Below are 22,139 nucleotides of genomic sequence, written 5' to 3' on the forward strand. Positions count from 1 at the left end.
AAAACTGTTCCAGCTGAGCCCATTTCTCCTGGGGACTCTCCCCCATCAGCACAGATCAGCAGTGGAGGAAAAACCAGTGTGGGGGTTGATTTTCCAGTTCCTCCTGTTTCCCTGGTGTGACAGCAGAGCCCCGCCCTGGAGTCCTGGGCTTCCCCTCTGGCCTCCTCAGTCCCCTGTTGCTGCTGGATCAGACCCCTACAACCAGAACCAGGAAGGGAGTCAGATCAGGGAAATACACGTATTAGGGAGGGAGGGAGGTTTTGGAACCCAGATAATAATATCTTCACTGTGGGCATTTGTAGATTGCTTTGCAGTCCACAGAATCTCTTATGACATTTATTATCTAATCTTCAACTAGCTCATGGAAGTAGGAACCAGCCCATTTTACAGATAAGGAAACTGAGGCCTGGTGACTTCCCTGAGATCAATAGTCTTTTGACTCCAAGTCCAGGGTTCTTTCCATCCCCTCAGTTCACTAAAGTCACTAGATTTGGGTTTGGGGAGACCAGGACCAATGAAGCAGCAAGGAGGCCTCGGGCTCAGACTGTCTGATTGAGGATGTGTCCCAGGAAAAGACGGGACCGGCCCAAAGATGGCAGCCCATGTCCAGTTGCTGAGTCCACTGGGTGGGAGCAATAAAGGTTCTGTACATCTATCCTGGCTCCCAGCACCCCCTTCCCTTCTTCCCAACAGCCTCCACCCCTCCAATCCTTAAAATGATGCCTAACTTTGAACAGTTGGGCCCAGGCTACCAGAAGCCTCTGGGGGATCTCTCTGCACCCATCCAGGCTCTCTCCCCAGCTGGTGGGAGGGTGCCACTGGCCTTAGGATAATCTCATCCAGCTCCCTGAGTTCAAACTCGACTGCCCACCCTTGGTCCAAACAGAGGGGGGTGCTTTCTGCATTTCACCAATAGCAATACTATCACTGATTGAGTGTTTTTCCTGGGCAAGGTCAGAATGTGGGGGACAGGGCCTCCCAGGGATAGAGGAGCCTGAGGGCCTGGAGGATTCTGAGGAGGGTGCACAGACAAGGTGTCTTGAAGGGGCCAAGTGGGGCAGTGACCCCTTTCCCCCACTGTCCAGCACAAGGCACTGCTGAGCTCCTCACGTGTTGATCTCTTTGACTCTTCATAGCACCCTAGGAGGCGGGTGCCGTTGTTCTCATTTAACAGTTGGGGAAGTTGAAGCCCAGAGAATTTAAGAGAGCTGCCTGAGGGTGTGGCTAGATGTGATGTTAACCCCTATGCAGCAGCACTTCTTCTAGGGTGCCCCTCCCTGCCCCACTGCCTCCTCCAATACCCTCCCTAGGGAAATTCTTCTGTGTCCCTAATTTGCGGACAAGCAACATTCAGAGACAAAGCCAGATGTAGGAGCTGACACTTGCAAAGCACGGGCCTCAAGTAGGCCACTCCCTGAACCCAGCCCAGCCTCCAGACGGGCCACTGGCTGCCAACCTCCCCGCATCTCAGAGCAGTAACTCCCATTCCTTACCCTCCACAGCCCAGCAGCCCCTGCAGACCCTACTGGGCAGGCTGGCGGTCAGGAGAGGCCTGGACCATGCATATTTCTCACTGCTCCCCGTGTGTTGGAAGCACTAATGAGATTCTCATTTGGAAATCACTGCAGAGATCACCAGGAGAGCCAAAATGAGCCTGTCCTGAGCACAGTGCCCCTGAAGGGGACTGGAGTTGGTCCTGGTTTTATTCTTTTTAAAAAATTGTGGTAAAATAGACATAACACAGAGCTTACCATTTAACCCATGTTCGAGTGTACAATTCAGGGTCATTAAATACACTCACGATGTTGTGCAACCATCACCACTATCTGGTTCCAGAACTTTTTCATCACCCTAATGGAAACACATTAAGGGATCACTCCCCATTCCTTCTCCCAGCCTCTGGCCACCACAAACCTGCTTTCTGCCTCTATAGATTTGCCTATTCTGGATATTTCATAAAAGTAGAATCATACAGTATGTGGTCCTTTGTGACTGGCTTCTTTCACGCAGCGTAATGTTTTCAAGGTTCATCTACATTGTAGCATGTGTCAGAACTTCAATCCTTTTTTATGGCTGGATTATATTCCATTGTGTGGATGGATTACACTTTACGTAATCATCAACTAAAGGACATTTGGGTCCTTGCTACCAATCCCAGGTTATTGCGAATGGTGCTGCTATGAACATTCACATACAAGTTTTTGTTTGAACATCTGTTTTCAATTCTTTTGGGTATATGCCCAGAAGTGCAGTTCTGGGTCATCTGATAACTCTGTTTAACGCATGGAAGAACCACCAAGATGTTTTCCACAGATGCTGCACTATTTTACATCCCCACCAGAAATGTACAAGAGTTCCAATTTCTCCACATCCTTGTTAAAACGTGTTATGATCCATGTTTTTTATAATAGCCATGCCAGTGGGTGTGTTGGTCCTTGGTTTTTAAAAGACTCCAGACTCCATGAGTGAAGAGCGGGCGCCTCAAGTGAGGGAATAGAGTGATCAGTAACTGGGAGGCCAGAAAGAGTTTTATCATCACAGATCTCAGTGAGGGGTTGGCTTGCCCTACCGTGCCCAGCTTCTGGGCACTGGGCTGCAGAGAGGTGTACCCAGTCTAGACACCACTGCCCTCGATAAGAACCGTATAAGCCAAGTGTCCCTTATTGCTCCCATCAATGTACCAGTCACCCCTCTGCACCCGGAACCCCCTTCCCTGGGCCCTGCCACTTCTCCCCACACCGGCTGGGGGTGCACTCACTAGTCAGTTGCTTTTGTTCCCTAATGCATTTTTGACAGTTAACTTGTCATTGTAATTATTATTTTGTTATCTAATTAAATGGTATAATAATGGATGAAACAGTAGTGCACAAACAAGGAAAGATGCTGTTCCTTATGAAAATTCAGCTGCATGTTTTGAAAGATACAATCTGAGTCATACAAAAAAATCAGCTGTCAGATTAGGTGTGGGTGAGACAGATGTAAATAATTGGGTGGGAGGAGATTGTCAGAGTCTACCTGGTTCCACTTGCCAACCACTTTGCAAGGTCCTTTAAGCTCGCCCTCCACCTCAAAGAGTCCAAAGCTAGACATCAGTGACCGTGTCCCACCTGTGTGGATTCACAAGGCAGGTAACTTGGAGCTGCAAGGGATGGGCCCATAATAAAAGGAGGGGCCTCGAGAAAGATCAGTGACTGTATGCTCACTCCTTGGAAGTTAAAATAAAATGTGTTTCATGGGTTGAGTTGTGTTCCCAAAGATGATGTGTTGGAATCCCCCACCCCCATACCTGTAAATGTGACCTTATTTGAAAATAGGGTCTTTGCAGGTGTAATTAAGTAAAGAAAAGGTCACTGGATGGGTCCTAATCCAATATGACTTGTATCCTTATAAGAAGACAAGGGACACAGAGACACACAGAGAGAATGCCATGTGCCACACAGAGGCAGAGATTGGAGTGATGTAACGACAAGACACAGAACACCAAGGATAGCCAGCCACCACCAAAATCAGGAAGTGATACAGAAGGATTCTGCCTAGAGCCTCAGAGGAGAGTGGCCCTCCTGACACCTTGATTTGGGACTTTTCTTAGAGTGCTCTGGCTGCTATAACAAATACCATAGACGGGGTGGCCTAAAGAACAAGCATTTATTTCTCACAGTTCTGGAGGCTGCAAGTCTGGGATCAAGGTGCCGGCTGACTCAGTTCCTGCTCAGAGTTCTCTTCCTGGTTTGTAGACGGACACCTTCTTGTTGTGTCCTCACATGATAGTGAGATCATCTCTCTCCTGTCTCTTCTTATAAGGACACCAATTCCATTCATGAGGGCTCCACCCTCATGACATAACGGGGATTAGAGATTAAAGATATGAATTTGGGCCGGGGCGGGGGGGTGGGGGGACACACACAAACACTCAGTCCATAGCAGACTTCTAACCTCCAGACTGATAAAATAAGCTTCTCTTTTAACTCACCCAGTTTGTGATCATGTGTTAATGTGAACCAAGGAAATGACACAATGTGTAAAGTACATAGGTGACTTTTCAAGGATTTCCCTTTTGAATCACCATTTTCAGTGACATGCTAAGAGGGGGACAGTTTTCACCTGAATATGGCGGTGGAGCTATCACTGCAGCTAAGGCCGAAGGACAAGAACAAGCAGCAGGGGAGGCCTTGGGGTCCAGAGCAGAGCCAGGAGCCAGGAGCCCTCAGGCATTCAGAGAGCTGGGCAGGCCCTGGGAAGTTCCCTGGACAGAACAAGGTCTCAGGGATGGGTGAGAAACTCTCTGGTCCAATGTCCTCGTTTCTTTGCAGCTAAAGAAACAGTCTCAGAGAGGAGAGGTGTCTGCCCAGATTGCTCCGTGGGTAAGGGGCAAAGTTGGTCCCAAATCCTGTCTGGAATCCTCAACCCCATTCTCCTACCTCTTGGGGGAAGGGGATACAATTTTTTTATTGGAAAACAAATATACAGCTTGGAATGGATTAGAGGCAAATTGTGCCATAAGAAGATTTTCTTTACAAACAAGTAACAATAAACATATTTTCTACAGGACAAGTAGTACAAAAAAATAGTGTACGAGTTGCCCGTGCAGAGTTACAACTCCACACTTCAACAACGACAGGCTGACAGCTCCTAAAGAAAGCTACTTTAAAAAAGGCATAACCCAGATGTTCCCTCATTTGACCTATTCCATCTAAGTTTAGATGGGCAGAAAGGCTTAGGTCTACCCAGGGTGAGCCCCACGCAACATGTTACTTGATCAATTTTCTAAAATAAGATTTCAGGACAATGACAGTAAGAGAAGGGACGAAAACATGGAGGAATGAAGCCCTAATTACTATACATACATATTTTTTAACAGTACGGGGAAACCTTTTGCAGATAAGTTACAAACAAAGAAAAGGCAAATAACGTGCAAGAGACTTAACACATCCTGCACAATGTCTTTACTTTGCTGTCATGATTTGGACAAACTTTTCGTAGTTGACTTGCCCATCACTGTCGATATCTGCTTCCCTGATCATTTCGTCAACCTCTTCATCTGTTAACTTCTCTCCAAGGTTTGTCATCACGTGGCGAAGCTCTGCTGCACTGATCAAGCCATTGCCATCCTTGTCAAACACACGGAATGCTTCTCTGATTTCTTCTTCACTGTCTGTGTCTTTCATTTTTCTTGCCATCATGGTCAGGAATTCCAGGAAGTCAATGGTGCCATTACCATCGACGTCCACTTCATTTATCATGTCCTGTAACTCTGCTTCTGTGGGATTCTGCCCAAGAGACCTCATCACAGTTCCGAATTCCTTTGTTGTTATAGTTCCATCACCATCCTTGTCAAACACCGAAAAAGCTTCTTTGCATTCTGCAATCTGCTCTTCGGTCAGTTGGTCAGCCATGTTGCAAGTGCGTCCGGTCTCCGGGACGTGATTGCTCAACCACTCGGGACGCCCGCTCTACTTGGACCTCCTGCCTCTTATTTTATCTGACCTAGTCCAGGCCCACCAGGGGCTGAGCAGAGAGCAGGGACCCAGATCACTTCTCTGCTCGGAGGCAGGGTTGGGGGACAGGATCCTGAGAGGGTCCCTGTGCTCTGTAGCAGTTCCCTGGGACCCGGTGGCACAGCTTTATGACTAGGTAGGTAGGTGTGGCCCTGGTTTCTGGGATGGGAGGCCATGCTGCTCTGTGACAGCGGGCCACACCCACTCCCTGGGAGGGGGGACTGGGCTGTGAGTGGCTGCCCCGTGGGGACGCAGTGGTAGGTGGCTGAGGATGGCCTGCTTGGGATTCCTCCTCCTCCTCTTCCTCAGCAGTGCTGTGGCCAGTGGGCAGTATGGCATAGTCCACGTCGTGTCACAGAATTGGAGCAAGGACTACTGCATGCTGTTCAGCTCCGACTATATCACCCTGCCCCGGGACCTGCGCCATGCCCCACTCCTGCCCCTGCATGACAGCACCATGGCACCCTGGTGCCCAGGCGAGGACCCTGCCCACCAGGCCCAGCCCAGCTCCCCCAGCCAGCGGCCCCTCCACCGGACCACTGCCATGGTCATGAGGGGCAACTGCAGCTTCTACGCTAAGGGCTGGCTGGCTCAGGGCCAAGGCGCCCACGGGCTGCTCATCGTGAGCCGGGCCAGCAGCCACCAGTGCTCAGAGGCCACCCTGACATCCCGGGACCCCCGCACGCCCCTGCCAGACATCACCATCCCCGTGGCCGTGCTCCAATACACCGACTTGCTCGACATCCTCGGCCATGTCCACGGCGGCGCCATGGTCCGGGTGGCCTTGTATGCGCCCCCGGAGCCCATCCTTGACTATAATATGGTGGTCATCTTTATCCTGGCTGTAGGCACGGTGGCCGCAGGCGGCTACTGGGCAGGCCTGACTGAGGCTGACTGGCTACAGCGGCACCGGGCCCGAGGAGGAGGGGGGCCTGGTGGTCATGATCAGCAGGAAGCAGGGGTGGCCCAGAGCAGGCAGGAGGAAGAAGATGAGGGTGAACCTGTGGACTTCACACCGGCCATGATGGGCGCCGTGGTCGCCATGTTCTGCTCCCTCATGCTGCTGCTCTACTTCCTCTACGACTGCTTCGTCTATGTCATGATTGCCATCTTCAGCCTGGGCGCTGGCACCGGCCTCTACAGCTGCCTGGCCCCTCTGGTGTGCCACCTGCCCCTGCAGCAATACCAGTGGCCTCTGCCTGGCCGCTGGGCCCGTGTGCAGCTGCCCCTGCTGCTGCTGGCTGGCCTGTGCATGGTGGTGACCATCTTCTGGGTGGCCTACCGCAATGAGGACCGTTGGGCTTGGCTCCTACAGGACACGCTGGGTGTGACCTACTGCCTTTTTGTCCTGAGACATGTGCGGCTGCCCACCCTTAAGAACTGCACCTCCTTCCTGCTGGCCCTGCTGGCCTTTGATGTCTTCTTTGTCTTCGTCACACCTCTCTTCACCAAAACTGGAAAGAGCATCATGGTGGAGGTAGCCTCGGGCCCGGCAGAGTCCTTGAGCCACGAGAGGTTGCCCATGGTGCTGAAAGTGCCCCGGTTGAACTTCTCGGCTTTGACCCTGTGTGACCAGCTCTTCTCCATCCTCGGCTTTGGTGACATCGTGGTCCCGGGCTTCTTGGTGGCCTACTGTCATCGCTTTGATGTACAAATGCGCTCACGCCAGGTCTACTTCATAGCCTGCACCGTGGCCTATGCCGTGGGCCTGCTGGTCACTTTTGTCGCCATGGTCCTCATGAAGATGGGCCAGCCCGCCCTGCTCTACCTGGTAACCAGCACTCTGCTCACTAGCCTGGCGGTGGCTGCCTGCCGCCAAGAACTCACTCTCTTCTGGACTGGCCAGGGCAGAGCCCAGACACCTGCCCAGCCTGTGGCAAGGCTCCGTGGTGCCCCTCCAGTTGGCTCCAAACAGAAGCAGGAGGACACAGCAGACGTGCACACATCCAGCGAGTCTGAGGGGGCCACCAACCCCTTGGCAGGGAGCTCAGACAGCAACCTTGGAGAGGACGCTGCCAGGATTGTCATCATATCTGAGGATGAAGCCTCTGGTCTGGACGGCTACAGTGACAGCTCCGAGGGCTGGAGTGATGCCAACCTGGACCCTCAGGAGATCTCCTGTGCCTCCCCTGGGGCCTCAGAGGAGCCGATGACACTGATGCCACCACCCTCGGAGCTGGGATACGCCCAGGTCCACAACACCATTCTACCCTGGATGGGGCTCTACAAAAGGAAGGGATTAAAGGTAGAGGAGAGCACGTCGACCCAGGCTCCCTTGTGAACCGGGCCCTGGGAAGGGAAATGTGCCTCCAGAAAGGCTGGCAGAATATCACAGAGCAAAGCCACGCATGGCAAAAAGAAATCGGGGCATTAAAGATATTCCAGGTCTACCCAGTGGAGCTTCTTTTTTAGGATGGTAAGAAAGCAGCGACCACAGAATAAGTCCATGCAGGGCCTGGAGGGCCCTTAAGATTGGCACCACCCCAAATTGTGCAGAGAGGGAAACTGAGGCTCAGAGAGGGTACACGACTTGCACAAACTTACTCAGCAAGGTCAGGGTTTTCTCCCAGGGCTTGCTAGGCAGTGACTTCTTGTCTCCCTGCCTCCCCAACACCAAGCCCCAAGCCCCAGCCCTTGAGCCTGGCGGATAGGCTCCATCCCGGCCCTGCAGCCTGTCCCACCCCAGCTTCATTGCCCATCTCTTCCTCCTGCTCAGGTCCAACTGAACCATTACTGTTCTTTGATCATACCACGTCCTCTCCCTCTCTTTTTACACACGCTGTTCCCTCTGGCTGGGATGGCTTTCCCATTCCAGGCAGAAATTTCCCAACCCAGCTCCCTGGCTCACTAAAACAGTCCTAAGCATCCTTCAAGGGTCAGCTTACATCCATCCTTTCTGCTAAACCTTCCTGCTCAAGGCGCCTGGGACAGCAGCACCACACCTGGTGTGTCTGCACAGGCACTGAGTATGCACCTACTGTGTGCACCAGCCTGTGATGGGCAATCAGGGAGGCTGCTGTTGAGCAGGGGGTGAGTGGGGAGTAGAAAATAGGCAACCTGAAAATCATCTTCAAGTGGGGGGGTGGAAGGATTGGAGCTGAAGTGGAAGAATTTAGGAGGCCACGGCTCTAGTTTCCCCGCTTCCCTCACTGACTCTAGATAATGGACAAGTCTCTTGACCCCTTTGGGTCTTAGTAGTCTCATCTTAAAAATAGGGCTTATAATACTATGTGTACCTGTGGGCAGGGGTACAGACGAGATGATCCCACCGTGTTTTAAACCATATGGTGTGTTTTTATGTTGCTTCAGCAGAGCAAACAAACTCTGGGGCGAGGGAAGGCTTCCTGGTGGAGGCCATGTTGGACATGAGGGAATCATATCCCGAGAGGCAGTGTGACACAGTAGTTAGGGTTTTAGAGCCAGCTGCCCACCGGATTTTCCTGCTCTACTACTGACCTATAAGTGTGTCATTAAACCAGTGACTTAACCTCTCAGTGCCTTAGCTTTCTCATCTGTAAAATAGGATAGTAACAGGAGCCATAGTCAGGTTGTTGGGAGGTTAGAATGAGTTGGCTTATGGAAGGTGACTGACACATGCCCTGTATACAGCACCAGCTCTGTGAATGTTAACTTTGCTCCCCTTCATGAAAGCCTTTCAGAATCAGATCCAGCTCCTACCAGGCCTTCGAGTTCTGGCCCCGACTTCCTCCCCTCTTCTTTCCACACCCTGCATTCCTGCCCCTACCACCACAAGGCCGTACAGCAGACCCAACCAGACCCATCTCCCCCCACAGGGCCCTCCCACAGACTGGTTCCTCTTTCTGGAACTTTCTGCTCCTCCCACCCCCAGAATTAGGCCTGGCCAACCCCAATCACTTTACCATACACCCTGTTCACTAGTTTTCTGTCTCCCCAGTCAGATGTCAGCTTCATGAGGGCAGAGACCACTATGTCTTGTTCAGCTGTGTAGTTCTTGATTTGTGTTTGTTGGAGGAATGAATGAATGAATGAATGAATGAATGAATGAATGAGGAATTAATCCAGCTTGAACTGTAGAGGAAGAGGGGACACCATGAGGTAAGGCCCCACTGTCCAGGCCACCTCTCTGTGTTCCTGCAGGTCCTTGGTCATGTGGAGATGCAACTCGGAGGGGTCTAGTTGGACCCTGGGGGGGGAGCAAGGGGGCCAATGGGGGTTCACGTAATGGGTATCTTAAAGAAGGCCCCACTCACTGATCCCCCCAGCCAACAGCACCTGAAGGCCTGGGCTGGACAAGGGCAGAGAGAGGTACATGGGCCAGGACTCTGACCGGAGGTGTTGACAGGCCTTCCTACTGGAGCCAGAGGCCATCTGGCCTGGACAGAGGGGCCTCCACAGGCCCTGGCTCCGTCCCCAACCTAGGCAGCCTCCCCACTGCTGATTTGCGTCACTGGGCCTGCCAGAGGTGGGCTACACGCTTCTGCCAGACCCGAGGGGAGGGCTGGACAGAAAGGCCTCTTGTCTCCCCTCACCCCCCAGACTAGGGGACAGGGGAACACGTCTCTCCCAGGACATTGCAGTCAGGGTGGCTCTGAGGACACTGGACTAGAGCCTCCTGCGACAGGGCTAAGGCCTCCCGCCAAGGAGAGGACTCTCCATGGGAGGGTCTGAGGAAGGAAGACCCCCCACCTTACAGCCCTGTTCATGTCCAAACACCACAGATTCAGGAAAGGTTTAGTCTGATTCTGTCCTCACTGCTCTACCCAACAGAGGCAAACACATTCGGAGAACAGTCTATCCATAAAATGGGGAGAATAACACTACCCACTTCAGGGGGTTGTGCTCAGGGTTACACTTCACGGGTGAGGAGCTGAGCCCAGGTTCCAGAAATCTTGTAGTTCTGTTGCTGCTGCTGCTCTGTGATGGCCCCGTGTCCCCTGCTCCTGCCCTGACCCCAGAACCAGGCTCCTCTTTTAGCTGCGGGCTTGGCCTCACTTTGCCAGTCCCTTTCCTAGGGACTGGGCCGAATCCAGGTGGCTGGACCAAGCTGCCACCTGTCAGAGATGCCCAGGTCTGGCAGCACCCCCCGAATGCAGAGGAACACAGGGTATTGCACGTGTGTATGTACACACACGTGTACACATGTACGCATGTGCTTACATCCATACTGCAGCCTCAGGCACACAGGCACATACACATGTGCCCCTTCACCTCCTGCACACATGCATATGCACACTCATGCCCGAGCATATCTGTACCGAACACTCGCACAGACCTGTGCACACCCTACAGGCACACATGCACACAAACAAACACGCACGTGCAAGGGGACCAGCAAGTGGGGCTTTCTTTAAGATGCCTATTACCTGAGCCCCCACTGGCCCCCTTCCTCTCCACCCCCAGGGTCCAACCATACCTGTCAGTGTCACATCTCTACATGGACCAAGACCCTACAGGAATTCAGGGAGGTGGCCTGGACAGTGGGGCCTTACCTTGTGTTGTCCCTTCTTCCTCTACGTTTCCGGCTGGATAAATTACTGTGCTCGGACCTTTGCTGTTGTTTCCTTCAGACCCAGCCTTTCCCCCTCTAGTCCATGTACCTGTGGGAACGGGATTCTGCTGCCTGGATTTCCTATCCCAGAGCGCAGAGCAGCCCTTTTCTGGTGGGGTAAACACTGAGAAGCAACATTCAGTCCCCTCTTGAAGAGGGAGGCTGGCCCATAGCCTCCTCCAGGGGCCGCCTCAGCTTTCCAGCCCAATTGGCTCTTTAGGGAGATGGGAGACATGGAGGGCCAGCTAATGACAAAGCAAGATAATGGTACGAGGGCCTGGCATCTCCCTTCTCTTCCTTTAACAGACAATGTTTGATCCCAGCCCCCCTGGGCTGGCAGAGATGGCAGTAAGCCTGCATCCCTATCCGATGGCTCCCCCACCCTCACGTGTTTTCTCTTTCTCTCCTTTTGCACTCTGAACTCCCTCTCAGCACCTGCTTCCTGGAGAGCCCAACCTGTGACAGGTGAAACCTAAGATGAGGGGCAGGCAGGAATAGACTTCCTGAGGCCACTTGCAGGGCTCCAGGGGGCCCAGCTCAGGCTCTGGGGCTGTGCTTTACTCAGGCTGCCTAGTAATTCTCTTTGCGGCCTTGTTGAATCCCAGCAAGAACCCCATGAGCTAAATAAGCACAGCCTTGTTTTTTTTGTTTGTTTGCTTGTTTGTTTTTAGTTAATGAAGAGTTTGGTACTCTGGATTCCCAGGACAGTGAGAACCAACAAGGACCTGCGAGTTGCTCTAATCCACAGATGAGGGAAAGAAGTCTAGAGAGGGTCAGGACCTGCCCGAGGTCACACAGCAATGAGACAGCAGAAATAGAACAACTCTGCTCTTCTGTCTCCCAGCCCAGCAGCTGGGTCTGCTCCCATCCTCAAACCCCCCCCCCTTCGCAGACCCTGGTCTGTAAAACACGCCTCCCCAGGAAAACTCAGAGTCTGCCTGCTCCTTTGCCTGTGCCCCTCAGTAGGTACAGAGCTCCATTCTCACTGAGTAGGTGTGTGTTGTTTGATAAGGAAGGTTTATCAGCATCAAGCATCATCTCAGCGAGCTCAGGAGGACACAGCTAGACTCCCAGTCACTGCGACACGGATTCAAAGCCCAGCATTTATTCACTTGATGCTTGACAATTGTGGCCACCCTCTGTGCCTCAATGCCCTTGTCTGTAAAATGGGCTGCTAAGACTTACCTTGTGGGTTCATTGTAAGGATTAAATGAGGTGAGGTATGTGTATTAATAGCTAACATTTGCAAACACTAACGACAAGTTAGATATACACATTATCTCATTACATGACACTCAGGGAGAGCAGTTTCCAGGACAGCACTTGCTACCGCCCCCCCCCCCCGCTCCCCTCCCCCCCCGCCCGCCCCGCCCCCCAACGCCATCTTTCTCAAATCAGCTTTCTGTTCCTCGGGATTGAGCTCCCAGAGGTGAAGCCATCCTCTTCCTTTGGTCTCCCCCACCCACGTCCGGTAGGATGTGGTGTGCGGGTGGGCGCCTGGCGGTGAGCAGAGGCACCACGGCAGAGCCAGGAAGAGGGGTCCCTCTGCAGTGTGACTGACGGGGAAGATTTTCTGCCTTTTTTTTTGCAACTCTGAACTTGGAGCGCTCTTGTGCTGCCACCTGCTGGTAAAATAAGAAAGAGCAGGCGTGCTTTCACCTTTGAGCCAGGAGCGTTCCATTAAGGAACTTCGGAATAATTATAATCAGGGGTGATATCCCAAAAAATGTATAATAACCTACCCATCAGCAGAGTTCTGAAATCCCTACTGGCCCCAGGGTTAACCCTTTAGAAGCTGGTCGTGAGGAGGTGGAGGTGTCCTGGAGAAGGGTCTGAGAGTATTTTGATATTTTATGAAATGAAGGGGGCCCAACGCAGCGTCACTGAATGTCCTTAGTGCTTGAGGACGGTCCATGCCCTGTCGCTTATCCCGCCCCGTTGAATCGGGCCACCATGAAGAAGTGTTCGCAGATTCCAGCACTTGGCTCATTCCTAGGAGAGGAGTCTCCCCGTATGGTCCTCCCATCCCAAAACGCTTGTCCTTGTAGGTCCACAGATGCCCGTTCCCACACTCAACAGCAATTATTCATTTTGTTTGGGAACAAATGCCTGCGCGCCTGGCTGGTTTACTTCCCCAGTGCTTCCTTTATCTATAGAAGGAACTCTTCCCAAGAGCTACCTCTAGGTCTCTTCCAGGCATGTCAGTCTGGGTCCAGGTCTCATGCCTGACTCCTGAGCCCACCTAGGATGATGGGACCCCTAAAAGGGTGGCTAGAAAGGGAAACTGAGGCTGCTGCTGCTGCTGGGAGAACCTTGAGCTTCTAAAATTCTAAGGAGTTGTTCTGAGAAATGCCTTTAAATATCTTCCCCCAATCTCTTAAGGACTTGAATGGCAGAGAGGAGGGAGAGGGGGGCCAGTGTGTGAGAGGTCTGAAGGAGGGTCTTGGTAGAGCCTCCAGAGACCTTCCAGAACTCTCCAGAATGAAGGATAAAAAGGGAAAGCAGCTTGTCTGAGGCCGTGCAGCAAGATAGTGGGAAGGCCAAAGCAACAAAGAACCTGGAAACTAACCCAAGAATCTTTTATAAATAAGAGACCCTTTCTGGAATGCAAATGCTTGCCTTTAATGGGATTAGTTCATGAGGTCCCAATTTTGCCCACATATATGGTCTTCTTAAAGCAGAAGGCAGCTGGGTCCAGAGAGAAAAGAACTTCTCTGGGCAAAATCCTCAGACCCTCATAACCCATCCTGGGCAGATCCTTGCCACTGTCTATAGTTTCTGACCCTGGCAATGAAGTAAACCTGGGTAAGAGAGGCAGCCCTCCTGAAAATCCATCACAGCCCAGGTTCTCTTCCAGGCCACCCTCTGCTGCCGCCACGAGAGTGTGAGCCCAGGTTGGGTCTGGTCTCGACCCACCTTGCTTAATCCTTAAAGTCAGTTGTGGTCAACTGAACGATGTGCACCCCCCCACACCCACAAAGAATGTCCACAGCCTAGTCCTTGGGACCTTATATGGAAGGGGGGGGAAAAGGACTTTGCAGATGTGATTCAGTTAAAGATCTTGAGCTGGAGAGATTACCCTGTATTATCCAAGTAGGCCCTAGATGTGATCACAAGGTCTTGTAAGAGGGAGGCACAGGAGGATTACACACACGGAGAAGTGGAGAAGGAAATGTGATGCTCCAAGCAGAGACTGGAGTGGTGTGGCCACAAGCCGAGGGTTGCCAGCAGCTGCCAGAAGCTGGAAGAGGCAAAGAATGGATTCTCCCCTACAGCCTCCAGAAAGAGCACTGGCTGGCTGACCTTTTGATTTCGGGTCAGTGATACTGATTTCAGACTTCTGGCCTGTGAGCTGTGAGAGAATAAATGTCTGTTGTGTTAAGCCACCAAGTTTGTGGTCATTTGTTATAGCAGCCCCAGGAAATTGAAACACTGATCAACAGATGTCCATGGCACAGGTTTCCTGTGTGCCCAGCACTGCGAATTGAGAATTAAACACCTCCCAGAGCAGACGAGACAAAGACACAGCAAAACAACAAAACTCCTAGTCTGTCCAAGGAGAGGCGGGAATTGGGGTCTCGGTTACAATAGCCAGTGAATAGATTCTCAGGTCAGGTGCTGTATCAGGCTCCAGGAACTTCTTTGTATTGTTATTAAGCTGTGGAGAAAAAAAATGAAAAGCACAGCCAAGTAGGGAAGAAAGCACCATCACTGTTAAACTTTTGGTTTATTTCCATCCGATCCTCTTTTTTTCCATGCATAGGTTTTATTTGTGTGTTTCATTTACATAGTTATAATCAAACTGGACATACAAATTGATATTTTGCTATAGTCTATGTAATCTTTGAACCTTGATTTTGGTGGATGATGTATTATTCCATAGCAGATATAAGTATATAAATTTAATATTTTATTATTGTATGTTTGGTCTGTTTCCTACAGCACCACGAAAAATATCTTTGGCTGTAAATGACATGTTTTAGAAGATTTCTGTAATAGATCTAGTAATTGTATTTCTGGGAAACTAGGGATATGAAAATCTTTAAAGGTTGTAATTCATTTTGCTAAATTATTTTCCAAATCCTGTCTGTGTCCATTTGTCCTCTACATATGCTGTGAAATGTGGAAGTGACCATTTCACTACTCCCTCACTAGCACCTTTGCTAATTCAATAGGGTGAAAAGTAACATCTCTTTCAATTCGCTTATCTCTGATTAACAGTGAGGTTGAACTGTTATTTCCATATTCTGGTTTATGAATGGCATATTCTCCATTCCAGGCCTTAGCACAGTGCCCAACCAGTTTTCATTTCCCGTAGATTCTACACTAGGAAAATCTCTAGGATCCATTTTTATCCTTCCCATTTTTACAGACCTCTCTCAAGATGTCATCTCTCAGCTGGGCCTTTAGGATCCTTGTTAGAGAGAAGAGCACAAATATTCTTGGTCCTGTGCCTCCAGCTGAAAGACTATGGATGCCTCCCTATCACCTGTCAAACCAACCCCAACTCCTCAGCCTGGTGTTTAATGAAGTCCAGGCTTCCCTACCAGCCAACTTTGCCTCCTACCAGTTCTGTGTGTGTAGTTCTCCAACCATGCTTAGTCTCACTCCATACCTCTGTTCCACTCACTTAGAAAGTGCTTCTTCCGCTTTCCCCTGATTCCTAAGCACATTGTATCCACACTCTCCAGCGCCCTGTGTCTGGCCCTGTCCAAGGTCCTGGAGAGAAACAGTAAACGGCATAGTTCCTGACTCAGAGGGTCTCACCACAGGGAGAGGGTGGAGGAGGGCACAGATGTATTAATAAGGCATTTTGGGCCTCAAAGAACAAGGACCTACTCAAAGAGGCTCAAGCGAAAAGAGGAGCTTATTGGAAGGAAGTGGGATTTCTCAGAACACAAAGGCAAACAGCCCGGTTGGGTCTCATGGGAACTGGGAATTAGAAAGCTGTCAGAAAGAAAAACCACCCTCTGCACCTTTCCAAGCTGCATAGTCTCTGTGCATCCACTTCCTCTCCTCTCTTCCCTGAGCCAGCTGCCTCTGCACATTCATTTTGCTCCCGGCCCCAGTTCTACATCATGGCCTCTTGGCCCAGGGATCACCATCAATGGGCCTTGGTCTCTATGTAGACGCCATTCAGTAGCTCAAGGGAGAGAATCTACCTGGCTTAGATTTTGCTCTATTTGGTCAGGGTCCTGTCTATCATTGCCCTTTGGGGATCCCATGGGCCCTTGACACAGGTGTCTCCCCCTGGTTCGATCAGCTGTGGCCAGAGATGGAGGGCGAGGAGAGCAGGGTCAGATACTACAAAGGATTGTCAAAATCTGAATTTCTAGGTGATTCATGTGCTTATTAAAGTTTAAGAAGCACTGTTATAGAGCAGTGGTTCCCCAAGAGGGGTCCCTGATCTACCAGTAGCAGCAGCACCTGAAAACTTGTCAGAATTGCAATCTGAGGACCTACCCAGGGCCTGGAGGGGCCCGGAAGGAATTGGAGGCTTCACATGGGTGCTCAAAGAGAGACCCACCCACCACCCTCTGTTTTCCACACAGAAAATTCCTATCTTCTTTTCATGAAAAAGAGCCTGTTTCTTGCTTTCCACCTGTCTGTCACCTGTGGGGCTGGCAAAGGGAAACTGGCACACAAGCTGCCATGTATAAATGTAACATGGTGAGGTTTGTTTATGCTGGGCAGAGGCATGTCCGCAACCCCTGTGGCCCTCATGTTGCTATTCAGGCACCATCAGGGGAGAGGATTTCTGGTATCCTTTCAAAGATTATGGGTTTTAGTGTCTTGGTTGATTCCCACCCATATTAGTTTCTTGTGGTTGCTATAGCAAAATACCAAAACCTGGTGGCTTAAAACAATAGAAGTTTTTTTTCTCATAGTCTGGAGGCTGGAAGTCTGGAATTTCCTTGTCAGTAGGGCCATGCTCACTCTGAAGTCTGTAGGGGAGAAGACTTCTTTTCATCTTCCTGCTTCTGGTAACTCCGGGTGTGTTTTAGCAGGTGGCTACCTAACTCCACTGCCTCCATCTTTACACAGACTTCTCTCTGTGTCTCACATCTCCCTCTGCCTTTGTCTCGTAAGCACACTTGCCGTTGGATCTAGGGGCCATCTTGATAACTCAGGATGATCTCATCTTGAGGTTCTTAACTCATTACATCTGCAAAGCCCCTTTTTCCAAATACGGTCATATTCACAGGTTCCAGTGGCGATATATATATAATATAAATATTACACATATTTATATTATATATAATATATATATTTCAAGTAGCAATAATTCTGCCTCAGATAAACCTCATTGGCTACTATACTGCTACTGCACAAAGCTTGGACACATGTTTTGGGGGCTACCCCCAACCAACACACTCTACCACCATCTCTGCCAAATGTTTGGGACCACACTAAGGACAAATGATGTCCCCGCCCATCTTCATCCTATTCAGAGTAGCTACAAATGACAAGATTATTAGAGCCAGTAGGAGAAGAATATCAAAGAAACAAGGTACAGCCCCTCTTCTCAAGGAATCGATGGTTGGGTGGGACCAGAGCAGCCAAGAAGGGTGCTGCCTTTGTTCCCCCACCGGTGGCAGTGCCCACCCCTGCTGGCCATCTGCTGTCAATTTCCGGGGCTGCGGCTGGAGGATGAAAGTGCGCCCTGAGGGGGACACTGAGTGCCCTGGATGGCATCCTGGGAATTGCAGGGCCCTCGGCACTCCTAAGATGAACATGCCTGCCTTCTGCAGCTTCCGTTCTGCCAATGCAGGAGTTTTTATGATTGCCAGAACAGCAATTAAGGAGGGGAAAATCAGCCAAATGGTGCATTCTTGGGCTTCCGCAGCCAGTATTCTGCGCGGCCAGTCTCAGGGCCAAAGGAGAGGAGACTTTCCAGAAAGCAAGCTGGTGTCCAGAAAAGGCCCATTCTTGCTGGCCTCTAATGTTAGCCCCACGATGATGAGTAAAATGAGGACTGAGCAGCCCTGGCCCCACTGTGCTTCTCTGAGAAGTGCTAATCAGAACGAGATTTCTACCAGCTGGGAACCCCTAAGCATGGACCAAGGGAGACAGGAGGCAAGCAAGAGGCAAGAGACCTGGGGCAAGGAGTTCAAAGTGTACATAAGCACATACTTTAGACTTGGGCTCCTTCCCCACCCCCACCCCTTGGCCACTAATTGGCCCTGTGAGCTTAGAAGTGTTCTTTAATAAAGAAACTTTACAAACCACTAGAAAAAGATAAACAATCCAAAAAGGGGGGAAATAGGCAAAGAATTTGAACAGGCGTTTTATAGAAGAAACACAGATGGCAAAAAAAAAAAAAAAAAAAAAACACAGAAAAAGATATTCAATTTCTCTAGTAATTGGGGAACACAACTTGAAACAACCAGAACATGAGTGTGAAAATTGGTGACATCTGAATAAAGTCTGCAGTTTTGTTAATAGCATTGTACCAATGTTAATATCTCCGTTTTGATACTTACATTGTGGTACATGTGGGGACAGAGCCAGGAGCGCAGTTTCTAGCCTCTCGGTCTCACTCGGGTAGTAAATGGCCATCAACTGCGATTGGATGGCCATCAGCTGTGGCTAGTTGGCCGTCAACTGTAACCAGTGAGCTGCTGGCCGTGGGTATGCTAGCAAAAAATGGGGGCTATCAAGGGCGGATTGTGCATTGAGGATTGCAGAGAGGTGGATGCTGCCAGTGAGAATATAGTGATATGACTCCCCTATCTATGGCTTCGTGGGTGTTCCTTTTTGGCCTCACCATATCCTGCGTTCTTATGTGGGGAGCGGGAGCTGAGAGCCCACATGACACCCTGCATGACAGTACAGTAAGATGGTAACATTAGGCGAAGCTTGGTGAAGGGCCTATGAGAATTTTGTCTTTTCACGACTTTTCTGTTAGCCTTATCTTAGGACAAAATAAAAGGGTAAACAACTACTACAACAATTGTAATAGAAAACAACAAAGAGATATTCACTGTCTACCAACAAAGTGGCAAGAATTATAATGATTAATAAGATCCAGCATTGGAGGTGGTGTTGCTGAAGAGGTGGGAGGGTGATCTGATAACATTCTTTTTTTTTTTTTAATTTCTATTGGGGAGTGGTGTGTTTTTGCAGGACCCATCAGCTCCAAGTTAAGTCATCATTTTTTTCAATCCTGTTGTGGAGGATGCAGCTCAGCTCCAAGTCAAGCAGTTGTTTTCAATCTAGTTGTGGAGGGTGCAGCTCACTGGCCCATGTGGGAATCGAACCGGCAACCTGGGTGTTATGAGCACTGTGCTCTAACCAACTGAGCCAACTGGCCGCCCTGATAACACATTTTTAGAGAGCACTTTGGCAGTATCGATTATCATTTCATTGTGCATGTCTCTTGACCCGGGAATTCCACGGCTTGGTATCTACTCTACCAAAATCCTTGTTCTTGTATTCAAAGAGGCATGTCCAGGGGTATTCACCATCACCCTGTTGTAATAACCAGGAGCGGCTGAAATGCCCAGAGGAAATGCACCCATACAGGAAAGGCTAAATGATACAGTGCATCTGTGGGGGCAGAGCCCCAGAAAGAAGTTTCCAGGCTCTCGGCCTCACATAGACAGGTGCTGGCTCAGGTAGTAAATGGCCATCAACTGTGATTGCATGGCCATCAGCTATGGCTAGTTGGCCATCAGCTGTAACCAGTGAGCCATTGGCCACTAATATAACTGCTGTGGCTACGCTAGCAGAGAGAGAGAAAAAGAATGGGGGCTAGCAGGAAGATGGCGGCTGGGCTGGCAAGCATGGATGGCGGTTTGCGGACAGTGTGGATCCAGCCTCCAGTGAGAGTATAGTGCCACCAGAGAGAATATAGTGGTATGACTCCCCTACCTATGGCTCCGTGGGTGTTCCTTTTTGGCCTCACCATATCCTGCGTTCTTGTGTGGGGAGCGGGGCCAGCGACCCCGCCTGACACCCTGCATGACAGCATCTAACCACAAAATACAGTGCGGCAGGTAAAAATAATGCATCATATCCACATGAACAAAAATGTAAAGGATTCCAAAGCCAAAAAATCATTGATATAAAGAAAAAGCACACATAAAGCAGTATATTTCTAAATATATGTAGGCAGTCCTAGGCAGACAAAGCAGGGCGGGAGGGTGTCCCCATTGCCCCATGTTCAGCTGGTAGCCTGGCCTTCCTGCATATGGAGACTGGTTCCTTAGCAGGAAAGAACTTGGGAGACTTAGCTGGCGTTGCCAGTTGTTCTTGCTTTAGCTCCTTCACCAGCTGCTGCCGTCTACAGCACATGGCCAGAGTGCACCAACATTTGACTCCATCAGCTTCTCCTCATGTGTTCAGCCTCTTCTAAGGTGCTCACTTCTAAGGCACCCAAAAGTTTTGGATGCTGCTAACTCTGACTGTTTTCAGCAACCAGCCTATCTGGAACACTGTTATTTTAGATTTTATAATGTCAGATTGGGAAGGTTGATTATCTTAGAAAAATACATCGTTTGTATACAAAGGATGGGCTCACAGGATGCTGCTTTTCAAAGAATCAGATTTTTTTAGAGCCAGGAGACCCCTGGAGATCTTCTATTCTAATCCCCTCATTTTACAAATGAGGCAACAGGCACGGAGAAGTTGAGCATTTTGCCCAATTATACCAACTAGTTAGTGGCATTGGCAATAAAGAATCCTAAAAACTAATCAACACCCAGGGTTCCCGTCTGATGTTTGCAAACTATTTAAGAAAAAATGTAATGAAAAATTATCCTGCACAAGTATGCCTCACTTTTTTTTTAAGGCTTAAAGTTGATGCCACAAATGTTTTTTTTAACTATGTGAACATTAAATCTAATTTTTCTCTTTTGTGCATCCATCTGCAAAATGTGTCATCTTTCTATATCGTTGATCTTCAATGGGCAATGAATCTTAGCTTTACTTTTCTCTGTGCTTGGCCACCACCTCAGGTGTTTAGGGACCTGGAACCAAACACTTCAGGGCACCAAGAGAATCAGGACAGAAGAATTCTTTGTAAAAGAGTTGCTTTAGTCATTGGTCACTCTTTCTGGTTTATCCAGTTTGAATCTTCACATTTGTCTTCCTTAAAAAGGCACACGCCCCTATATTTATAGTGCTTAGTACAATTTTTCTCCTTTAGTCTGTTCCTAATTTTGATTTTATATCCCAAACCCAAAGTCATTGGCCCTAACTTGCAAGAGAAAGCAGTTATTGTGAATGAACAAGCAAAGCACGTGGGCCGTGCGAGGCTATGGGTGGACACAAAAGCCCCTCTATGACTTTGTGAGAGCCATTCCCCCAACATCACTCAGCACAAGAAAAAGGGCACACACTGTGCTCACGCTCGGTTTAACCCGCCTGAATTTGTAAACAACTGAAGCATAACACAAGCAAGTTGGGTTTTTGGGTTGTTGTTTTTTTTGGTGTTTTTTTTTTAGCTTGCTGATATGTTTAACTCAATAAAATGTTTGTGAATTAACTTCATGATGTTTTTTTTTTCTTCTTTTTAAAAATTTTTTCTTGCAGGGGAGAGCGCGAATGCAGTCCCCCACTACCACAAATTATGCAGTCGAGTTTCCCACATTTGGGGAAATCACAGGGGTGAGCACATCCGGAGTGCAATGGATAAGCCTCGCCCTGGGAAAACCACCTTCGTGATCATGGTATCTCCCCTGCCAGGTTAGTATTTGTTTTTGTTTTTAATCCCAGATTATTTCTGCCTTTAAATGGACTGCACTGGCTGGTTTGAATTGGATGCTTTCTTTGAATACAGGCTTCTGTACATGTCCTTGTAACGGTCAGGATAGGCTAGATTATGGCACCATAACAAACAATACCCAAATCTCAATGGCCTTAGCAAAGTTTGTTTTCCACCCGTGTTACATGTCCTGTGAGGATCCGGCAGGAGCTTGGAGCTTATTGTAACCACTCAGGGACCCTGACTGAAGGAAACTCCATCTTGACATCTTCCACACTCACCTCAGCAGATGGAGAGAACACTGGAGGGACTCGCACAAGCCATCAAATGCTCCAGCCTAGAAATGACACCTGTCACTTTCTTTCACAACTCATTGGTCTGAACTGATCCCATGATCCTATGCAGC

General features: G+C 49.6%; 2 protein-coding genes and 2 non-coding genes across 4 annotated transcripts; 1 reads left to right on the plus strand and 3 right to left on the minus strand.

The window, feature by feature from the left end:
• Nucleotides 1-4,943: 4,943 nt before the first annotated feature.
• On the minus strand, nucleotides 4,944-5,393 carry LOC109447996 (calmodulin-alpha). The gene has a single exon (XM_019732819.2). The coding sequence runs from the start codon at nucleotides 5,391-5,393 to the stop codon at nucleotides 4,944-4,946; it is 450 nt and encodes a 149-aa protein (XP_019588378.1).
• On the plus strand, nucleotides 5,323-9,534 carry SPPL2C (signal peptide peptidase like 2C). Its single transcript, XM_019732818.3, has one exon. It carries the CDS (start codon nucleotides 5,767-5,769, stop codon nucleotides 7,774-7,776), a length of 2,010 nt encoding a protein of 669 aa, XP_019588377.3. The 5' UTR covers nucleotides 5,323-5,766; the 3' UTR covers nucleotides 7,777-9,534.
• Nucleotides 9,535-17,227: 7,693 nt separating this feature from the next.
• On the minus strand, nucleotides 17,228-17,362 carry LOC141569114 (U4 spliceosomal RNA). The gene has a single exon (XR_012492506.2). It is a non-coding gene; the product is annotated as a U4 spliceosomal RNA (small nuclear RNA).
• Nucleotides 17,363-21,558: 4,196 nt separating this feature from the next.
• LOC141569097 (U1 spliceosomal RNA) lies at nucleotides 21,559-21,722 on the minus strand. The gene has a single exon (XR_012492495.1). It is a non-coding gene; the product is annotated as a U1 spliceosomal RNA (small nuclear RNA).
• Between the last annotated feature and the right edge of the window lie 417 nt (nucleotides 21,723-22,139).

This window comes from Rhinolophus sinicus, chromosome 12 (genome assembly GCF_057876585.1).
Source record: "Rhinolophus sinicus isolate RSI-liver-muscle chromosome 12, RSI-T2T, whole genome shotgun sequence".
Lineage (NCBI taxonomy): Eukaryota > Metazoa > Chordata > Mammalia > Chiroptera > Rhinolophidae > Rhinolophus > Rhinolophus sinicus.